The sequence below is a fragment of the Lissotriton vulgaris genome, unplaced genomic scaffold (assembly GCF_964263255.1).
Source record: "Lissotriton vulgaris unplaced genomic scaffold, aLisVul1.2 SCAFFOLD_2901, whole genome shotgun sequence".
NCBI lineage: Eukaryota > Metazoa > Chordata > Amphibia > Caudata > Salamandridae > Lissotriton > Lissotriton vulgaris.
This window is the reverse complement of record NW_028252987.1, coordinates 289,768-300,226: the sequence shown is the minus strand read 5'-3', so window position 1 is coordinate 300,226 and position 10,459 is coordinate 289,768. Positions and strand designations below refer to the sequence as shown.

At 41.6% G+C, this 10,459-nt stretch overlaps 1 protein-coding gene across 1 annotated transcript in view; it reads right to left on the bottom strand.

Annotated features, from left to right (window-relative positions):
- Nucleotides 1-6,433: 6,433 nt before the first annotated feature.
- The window catches only part of LOC147661194 (uncharacterized), a 35,129-nt gene continuing 31,103 nt past the window's right edge, over nucleotides 6,434-10,459 (bottom strand). Inside the window, exon 2 of the mRNA XM_086951248.1 lies at nucleotides 6,434-7,333. Coding sequence (XP_086807374.1) covers nucleotides 6,685-7,333 — 649 coding nt within the window. The 3' untranslated portion in view covers nucleotides 6,434-6,684. The remainder of the gene's footprint in view (nucleotides 7,334-10,459) is intronic.

Below are 10,459 nucleotides of genomic sequence, written 5' to 3'. Positions count from 1 at the left end.
GTTTATGATAGCTGCGGTTTATAGAATTGGAATTGCAAGGGCTTGGCTTGACAGGATCCCGCCAACATTCCAAATATGGATAGCTAGATTGATCTCAACTTATAACCTGGAGAAAGCTATCTATGAAAGGAAGGGTAGGAGAGCGAGAGCATTGGGAGATAGAATCTGGCAACCATTAGATCAGTTGAAAAGTAGACAGAGAGAAAAGTAGAGATAAAAAGCAAAGTCTAAAGTTATGATTTTTAGCAATTCTGCTGTTAATGATTTTGTTTGAAAAAGGTATTGTATGAATATGATTTCATGGCTTTGAATTTCCTATTTTTGATTTGTGCTATAATGGAATGGAAAATATTGTAAAATGGGGAGAAAATTCTGAAAAATAATTAAAAAAAAACAACAAAAAAAACAAAGGTTAATGTGACGTTATAGTTAGGAATTGTAAGAATATCTATCTTTACTTTAAAAAAAATAGATATTCTCTGAAAAAAACAAAACCACTGAAATAAAAAATAAAAAAAAAATATATATATACACACACACACACACACATACACGTGTTACCATCCTTGTGGGGACTATGTGTGAATACCAGCCTTGTGGGGACTAACCTTTCCCAATGTTTTTAAAATACACTAATAACAGGAAAATGTTAAGAAAAAATTCATGATGCGGGATCCTGCTTCAAATTTGAAAATATATTGTTATTTAATCACGCGCACAGCACCATCCTTGTGGGGACTTGAACACGTGCTACCATCCTTGTGGGGACCTAGTCTGTAACACTATTTGTGTTCGAATACTGTCAAAGGCCCATGGCTAAATGTTTATTTTATCATCAATATACACAAACAACATTTTAATCTATTCATATATGAATTGCTGCATATATACTAGGGGTATACATTAAACACAGATTATGTTAATGTGCCAGAAAATATCATATCATGCTTAAAGAAAGACGCTTAAAGCTGTATTCAACCTACTTATTAGTGCTTAAAATCTTAGGAGATTAGGGAATTTACACAAAGAAATTAACATATGGAACCAAGGAATATGGTCAAGTGGAAACCAGAGCTTGATTGACTGCTTACATTTTTGCCAAAATAGATGTTCAAGTCCCCACAGAGATAATGTATGAAGATCATTGTGTTTAAGTCTCCATAGAAATAGTGTGCACATTCAAAGCTTAAATCTCATTATAAAGAGTGTGAAGCTAAGGATGTTCAAGTCCACACAGAGGTTGTGTGTAATTATAGGAATGCTCAAGTCCCCACAGAGATGGCATGGTATTATAGCAATGTTCAAGTCCCCACAGAGATAGTGTGTTATCATAGAGATGCTCAAGTCCCCACAGGGATGCTGTGTTATTATAGTGATGTTCAAGTCCTCACAAAGATAGTGTGTTATTACAGTGTAGTTCAAGTCCCCACAAAGAGAGTGTGTTATTATAGTGATGTTTAAGTCCCCACAGAGATAGTGCATGAAGGTGATTGTGTTTAAGTCCTCATTGAAATAGGGCCCAATTCACAAAGGTAAACTTAGACTAAGCATGGGCGAATTTTGCGAATCTCGCATTCGTGAATTTTGCGGATTTGCGAACTCGCAATCCGCAAAATCCGTGAATTCTCGCGAATTTGCAGATTTTTTTTTTGTGTGTTTGCGCGGGTTTCTGCCAGTTCGCGAGGGTTTTGTACAATGTCGCAAATTGCGAACTTACCTGTCGGGTCGCAAGTTTCGCGAACTTGTTGTTTCTACGTGTCCAGCCTGTTTGGGACACTCTTCTTCATCACTGCCACTCTCTGTCACCACTGCCACTCTCTGACTACTCATGCCACCCTCTGGGCCACCCATGCCACCCTCTGTTTCATCACAGCACCCTCTGGTTGTCCAGTCAGTGTACATTATTGTGGCAACGCAAGCACACCTTCCCTGCCTCAAGTGACCTGAATTAATTTGGGGCTGATTAATGTGTCACAGAATATTTTTTTAGCTGGCACCTGCTTCCTTAGTGCTTCCTGATTAGTGATCTTTTGCACTTGCTAAGTGCTTTCATTGTTGCAAAATTAGTTACAACACCTGCCCTGCCCCAACTGACAATAATGAAATAGGGGCTGATTAATGGATTTGAACTTCCAGCCTGGCTCCTGCTTGTCTCCCTTAGCTGTAATTCAGGACCTTTGTGGCATATGTGTAACTATTCTGAGGTTCAGAGCAGGGTCACATAATAGTTGCAACTGGCAACTGAACTCTGGAGGGGCCCCTCAGGAAGCACTACAGGAAATGGCTACTAATGATGAGCCTGAACTTTTGAACCTGGTAAGTAGTTTCAGTTTTGCTAAGATCGTATTTCTGCAATTTTGCACTTATTCGCGGGGCGCGAAGTTGTACTGGGAAGCCGCGAACTCACGCGAACAGTGCGAGCAAAATCCTCTGCTCGCGGATTTGCGGATTTTGCGGGAGATTCGCGAATCTCGTGGATTGCGAATTTACCGAAAATCCGCAAAATCCGCGAGCGAAACGGATTTTCCCGCCATGCTTAACTTAGACAAAAAGTTTAACTTTACTACTTTTCAGTATTCACAAAGGTAAATTCAGACCAAAAGTCTAATTTTACTACTTTTCAATATTCACAAACCCCATACAGAGAATGTGAAGCTGATGATGTTCAAGTCAAAGCAAACACAAGGAGATGATGGGCGGAGTGCTGAAACTTTTCAGTCACTCACCCCGGTCACAGATCTGGGTTGAATCCATCGTTGTTCTTCAGCTCACCTCGCCACCCAGTTCAGACTCATCTAGATGCAAATTAGTCTTGACCCTGTGCCTCGTGGTAACAGTCCAGCCCGAACTGCCAAGCCAGGTCTTCCCTGCAAACAAGCATCCTGGGACCGGTTTCGGACTAACACCCCCTCATCAGCCAGCCTAGATTGAATTCAGTGGCAAAGTGAGCAAGGGGCCCACGTTTGGGCATACCCTGCCAAATTAGAGCGAGCAAAACAAAAGCAAGGAGATGATGGATGGAGTGCTGAAACTTTTCAGTCACTCACCCCCAGTCAGACCCAGCTATATGCATATCAGTCTTGATCCTGTGCCTCATGGCATTACCAGGTGCTTCAAGTCGAAACAGAGCTTGCGTTTAATTACAGGAATGTTCAAGTCTCGACAGAGATGGTATGTTTTCATAGTGATGTTCAAGTCCCCACAAAGATGGTGTTTTATTATAGTTTTTTTCCAGTCCTCACAAAGATAGAGTGTTATTATAGCGATGTTTGAGTCCCCACAGATATAGTGTATGAAGATCATTGTGTTTAGTCCTCATTAAAATAGGGCCCCATTAATAAAAGTAAACTTAGATAAAAAAATCTAACTTTTCTACTTTTCAATTTCACAAATGTAAATTTATACCAAAAGTCTAACTTTACTACTTTTCAGTATTCACAAAGCCCCATACAGAGAATGCAAAGCTGATGATGCTCAAGCCAAAACCAGGCTTGCGTGTAATTACAGAAATGCTCAGGTCCCCACAGAGATGGTGTGTGACTATAGTATTACCAAGGTTGCCAAAGAGACTGTGTGTGATCATAGACATGCCCAGGTCCCCACAGACATAGTGTGTGATTATAGAGAGGTTGAGGTCCCCACAGAGATAGTGTGTGATTATAGAGAGGTTGAGGTCCCCACAGAAATAGTGTGTGATTATAGGCATGCCCAGGTCCCCACAGAGATAGTGTGTGATTATAAAGAAGTCGAGGTCCCCACAGAGATAGTTTGTGATTATAGAGAGGTTGAGGTCCCCACAGAGATAGTGTGTGATTATAGAGATGTTGAGGTCCCCACAGAGATAGTGTGTGATTATAGAGATGTCGAGGTCCCCACAGAGATAGTGTGTGATTATAGACATGCCCAGGTCCCCAGAGAGATACTGTGTGATTATAGAGGCGTTGAGGTCCCCACGGAGATAGTGTGTGATTATAGAGATGTCGAGGTCCCCCCCAGAGATGGTGTGTGACCAGCGACGGCCCGTGTAGGGCGTTACACCGGACGGTGACGTGGGGAGGGGCAGGGTGGGGCTGTGTAAAATATGGGAAACGGACGATTACAGCAGTGGAATAGTGTAGAGTGTAGTGGCATAAAGAGGAGTGGCATAGAGTGCAGTGGCATAGAGTGGAATAGCGTACAGTCGAGTGATATTACATTGAGTTTGATGGAGTGGTATTAAGTGTAATAGAATAGAGTGGCGTTAAGAGGAAAGTCTTACAGTGGAATAGTGTAGAGCCTAGTAGTGTAGATTGTAGTGACATAGAATGGAGTGGCGTAAATTGGAATGGCATGAATGAATGAATGAAAAACATTTCTAAACCGCATGGCTACCCAGTGGCATCCCAGCGCTGACATAGGCCGCTTCGAGTTCGAGAGAAGTTAAGGAAATAAAAGGTCTTTAGAAGTTTACGAAAAGTCAGGTAGTTAGTTTCAAGGCGAATCCAAAGGGTTAAACGGTTCACACAGCTTTGCGGCGTTATACGCGAAGCGGCGTCCGCCGCTTCATGCTTTCCTTATTTTAGGGATTGCTGCCAACTGCATAGAGTGGAGTGGTGTACAGTGTAATAGTGTACAATGTATGGTCGTTGAATGTAGTGGTGTATAGTAGAGTGGCTTACAGTTGAGTGGCACAGAGTGAAGTGGCATGAAGTATAATAGTGCAGATTGCAGTGTCATAGAGTGGAGGGGTGTAGAGAGAAGTGGGGCGGAGCGAAGTGGCATACAGTGGAATAGTGTACAGTGGCATAGCATAGGGTATAATAACTTTGGGAGTCCTGGCGTAATGTATTAAGACGTAGAGTATAGTGGCATAAAGTGGAGTACTGTAGAGTAGAGTGGCATAGAGTGGAGTGTTGCACAGTGGAATAACGGAGGGAGAAGTGATAATGAACAGAATGACTTAGAGCAGAGTGACATGGAATGAATGGTGTACAGCATAGAGAGTACTGTAAATTGTCATGGAGTGGTGTGACGTATAGTGGAGTGGCATCCAGTGGAGCAGCATAGAGTGTAGTGGTGTAAGCTGGATTAGTGTGCGGTGCAATGGAGTGGCATAAAATAAAACAGCATGGATTGAAAAGCTACTAGTAGCAGTAACTTTATGCTCATAAATTCTGTTGTAGGATGCTCTAACCGCTCATTTGAGGAGTGGAGACATGTAAGTCTACACCTAGTTGTAAATCTGCAATTGAAAATGGTGATTAGCAAAAAAGGGATAGTTAAATCTTGGTGCAAGAGTTAATATACACAAGTATATTAACCTCTGTAAATCAGGCAAAATTATTTACTTCTGCTTGTAATTTTACATCTGATTTGCTTTTTCTTTCCATCAGGTGTTCCATACTGTTGCATGTTTTCCCCAATTATATATGGTTTACATCAATTACAGTTTAAAAATCCCTATTGTCATTCCATCATGTCCTATTTAATTGTTTGGTTTTGGAGATGGCTTCTGCTAATTTGTCTGTAATGGTCTTTGATCAACTAAATGCTATAATTGGTGAATTGTCTATTTGTCTACCAATGTTCATGCAACTCTTGAGGGCACCCCATGTTTTTGCATTACTATTTTTATTCGAGCGATTTCTTTGGAATATGGTATAATTATTCTGATATTTTGCTCATCTTCTATTTTGATTTTTTTTCTGTCACTAGACGTTCCTCTCTATTTGTGCATTTTGCCTTTTTCAAGCCCCTGCTAATCTTTAAAAAATAACGTTTTCTTCTTCAAATTATGCCAGAGCTTCGTTGCTGTGTTTCTTAAATTCCTGTTGATCTGGGCAACTCTATATTGTTGGTAGGAATTCGCAATGAGGGATGATCCATTTTTGATTCTGTTGATGGAAGCTTTCTTTATGTCATATGCTATTTCTGGCAGTTGAACTTTTAAGTAGTGTCGCTTGTATCTGGTTGTCTATGATGTATATTTTTCTATCTAGGTAAGTCACCCTTGATTTTTTTGTTCTGCAAATGAATCTTAAATTAATCAATTTTCATTCAATCTAATAAACAGCTATTAAATTCATTCACTGGTCAGTCCAAGTTTATGAGTATATCATCTTAGAAAAAACAGTTACAGGATTTTTTCTCCTTTTCATACTTGTTGGTTTCTTCCCAGGCTACTGCATTCTTTCACCAACCCATTGTTACATTCTTACACCATTTTGATATGTTCCCAATATTGTATTTTTATTAGTTGTAGGACATTTTGCATGCTCTAGTATTTGTGTTCCTAACTATATATTTGTACAGGACTGTATCCTTTGGGACTAATTTGTAGGAGGTATTCCGTTGTACGTTTGCTGTGTCCCTTTTGCTGGAGCTTAGATCCTATACCATTATTTGTGCATACCTTTACAGAAGTCAACATTCAATAAAATAGAATAGAGACTATGAAAACATGGCAAGAGAAATGGCTTTTATTTGATATAATGGAAGAAAACAAAGCTTTGCAATAGCTAAAAAAGATACAGTTTCGAGTAATTTAATCTAGGTGATAGGGTGGTTATATATATACACACCCACACACACACACACACACACATATATATATATAAATCTGCCCCATAGAATTTACCCATATCTGATTACCATATCCCCTTTTATCTGAGAAGTGGCTTGCATTAGGTCACTACTTTTTCCGTGTCACCCAGTTAGAGGCCAAGGTTGCCATAGCAGACAGAATGCGTTGTTCTCTTCACAGACCCTACACTCGTTATTGCCACACCGATAGATCAAGTAGAAATTGTTGTTGCTGAGCCTCTGGAAACCACTGGTTGTAAGCTGCTTGAATTGATCATATGCAGCGGCGGTGGTTAGGTGTTTCGTGGGCAAGTATTGTTCAGAATAAAGAAAATACATATGGATGTTATTGTTCCTTTTCCAAGTGCTGAAGGGGGCAGCAGTCAGTGGGGCAACAATGTCATAATCTGCTTGGCCAAAACACAGCCTACTGCAGGGCGTGTATGTAGTGTAGAAAATAACACAACCACCAGCTTGGAGGGTCTTTTTGACCGTGTTCAGGTCTGCAAATATTTGAGCTGCGGGTGGTACATTTGGTTCATAGGAAAACAATATGTTGGTTTCAGAACAGCAAATACGTTTGTCTTTACTTGGCATTTTCTTAGGCTGAGTGGCTATATAATTGCGGTTTTCTTCTGGTTTTAGATTCTTCAATGAGGGGCTAAAGTCTTTGATCCCATCAGTGCACTGTGCACTGTTGAGAACCATGAGGAAGGCAAACTGTTTGAGCTTGTCAGCTGTAGAGGATGATGGGCCAGCAGCATTATGAAACCTGAAGACACAGAAAAAACACAGCCATTAGTTTCAAAATATATAAATATATCTAAGTACTAAGGTCATGTGCTCTTAGACCCAACTTTATACAGCATTTTTTAAGTCAAAAATACTCTGCTTCCTAGTTTGTAAACACAAACATGCTTTTCCTAATTTAACAATCCGGAGTTCAGGAGTCAATAAACATTTACGGACTTCTACAATGGGACTGCTACCCTATATTAATTCGTGTTGTGGGTGTCCCTTCTAAATACCAAACGGATACGTGATATATCAAAGTTGTGTCACCACAGTCAGCCCACAAACCATTGAAGACTCCCTGATTCTCGAGTTTGTATGGTAACCTATTCGCAAAATGGAAGGGATCGCCTTGGAACCCTTTCCCCTTCCCCATTGTGAAAGTAAAAAATGATGATGAAGTTTTGGATATTGGTTAATTTGGAAAGGAATAACTCTAGTAAGTCTTTAAAATATTTCAAATTGAATGATTATTAAATATGTCAACTGATGGCAATAAATGCTACAAATATGGATGATGGGTACTATACTTTACAATGTGGCACTATAAGTGTTTTAATTTTGAAGACAATTAAACATTATACTTCTCACAATGTCACTCAACTTCAGGGATCATTATTTTCCAAAGACTTTGGGGTGATATTGCAGTGTTCGTGATGAGTTAGCAGTGCTAATGGTCAATGCATGAGGTGAAGTGTTAACATTGTAATGAGCTATATATGCCTACTTCTTATGATAATTAATGATTTGTCAGAATAAATCAGAATACTGTGAACTTCTCAAAGGAATATTTGCTGAATAACTTTTCCAAATTACATTATTTTGTATCTCCAGAACTTTTTTTGGGTACATTATGGTGGTATCAGACATTAGCAGGAGACATGGGGAGGTGTGGTAGTTAGGTTAGGGGAGAGTGAGGAAGTATGATATTGTGGGATGTAGCATACGGTAATGTGTGCAGGAGTAGTAGATTTGCGTGTGAAAGAGTTTACAGGAGTAGTGACGGCTGAGAAAGGTTTGCATTAGTCATTGCCTATAATTGGGAATGGTGGGTATGTGTGTGCAGTCTACACACCATGTGCTAATTTACCCCTGGGAAGATAGGAATGGGTTTGGGTAAATGCCAGCATTTGTAAGCGCACAGCTACCTCCGGAGAGGTGTCCCGGCGGCCGGCGGGAAGATAAAGGAAGCTGGCCCCTGTAACTCTTTTCTCTCCACTTTCTCTGACCTGAAAGATAACGTCATAGGTTCAGATAAATATACGGTACTGGGAGATTTTAACTTCCATTTGGAAGAGCAGGACAACTCTGATACTATTCAACTCATCACTGACCTTTCTAACCTAGGACTGCACCAATTAATTAAGGGCATCACACATCAAGCTGGACATATGCTTGATGGTCTGTTCACTAATGATCCTGACATTTCTGTGCTGGACATTATTCCCATCACGTGGTCAGACCACAGGGCTATTATATTTCAGCTAGATATACGGACCACGTACCCTTCATTTCCCAGGCCCCGAACTAGGGTGGGGACTCGCGCCTGGAAAAACGCAGACATCCCTCAGATGCTAGATTCCCTGGCCTCCTCCTGTCTTCAGGGAGGAAATAATCCTGCACTATTAGCCTCACATTTCCAGGATTGGATCCGAAATGCCGCCGATCTAGTGGCCCCAGAGAAACTCACGAGACCTAACAGAGCATCTCCTTCAGCCGCCTGGTATAATGAAGATCTCAGACTTCATCGCCAACACTGTAGGAATCTAGAAAGGCGCTGGAGGAAAGCCTACTGCCCCATAGCCAGACAAATTTATAAAGACGCCCTTATGATTTATAAAAAGGCGATTTTGGCTCGAAAAACGGTTTTTTTCTCGGCGCAAATTGAGACCGCTGCTAACTCTGCCAGAGAGCTGTTCTCTGTTGTCACGACTTTGTCCACCCCCCCTCTGGCCCTGGAGTTGAGCCCTCACAGACCTTCTGTAATGAATTATCCACTTTCTTTACCACAAAGGTGGCAGATATATATGCTTCATTTGAAGATGATATCAAAACTGAACACAGAGGCGGTACTGTGAAAGAAGTACTTTCCCACCACAATCATGATTCCTTTCCATGTTTTTCACCTGCCTCACATGATGATGTAATTAAACTCATTTCCACCATCAAATCGGGCTCCCCTCTGGACCCTTGCCCTCCTTCTGTGATGCTAAAACTCACAGAAGTGATCTCACGCCCCCCTCATGGAGATCTGCAATACTGCATTTCAGACAGGCCAATTTCCCAGTATATGGAAGAAGGCTGTTATAAAACCCCTTTTAAAAAAACCTTCCCTAGACCCTACAGCTGTCGCCAGTTATAGACCCATTGCATGCCTGCCCTTTCCTGCCAAAGTATGCGAATCCCTGATGAATAGACAGCTCTCAGAGTTCGTCGAGACCCAACAACTTCTCGACGAAACGCAGTTTGGTTTTAGGAAAGGGCATGGAACAGAGACCGCCTTGATAAAGGCCTCTGATGAGATCAGGGCGATCTTGGATCAGGGAGGGGGGGCTGTCCTCATCCTTTTGGATTTGTCAGCGGCCTTTGACACGGTCGACCATGTCACTCTAGTCAACCGTGTCACAGCCCTGGGGATAAACGGTTTGGCCAAGGATCTCACTTCATCTTTCCTGGCAAACCGTACCCAGACAGTAAGGCTGGGAGATTTCTACTCTCCTATCTCTGCACTCCCTTGTGGAGTCCCACAAGGCTCCTCGCTAAGTCCTATGCTATTCAACATCTATGTAGCGGACTTAGCGAGGGTAATAAAGGCCCATGGGGTACGGCTTACATCTTATGCAGATGATACCCAGCTGGTTCTGGGTATCCACAAGGACGGCCTCACTGTGGCAGCCAACTTCCAGAGAGCTATGCTTAAGGTCAGTACCTGGATGGCCTCGAATTGTCTTAGGCTCAACTCGGACAAGACCGAGGTTATGACCTTTGGAAAACTCTCCCCTGAATGGTCCCCTAGTTGGTGGCCGGAAAAGCTCGGCCATCCACCTGTCCCAGTGGAAAAAGCCAGAAATCTGGGAGTAATTTTTGACAGCAAGCTGGCTTTTGA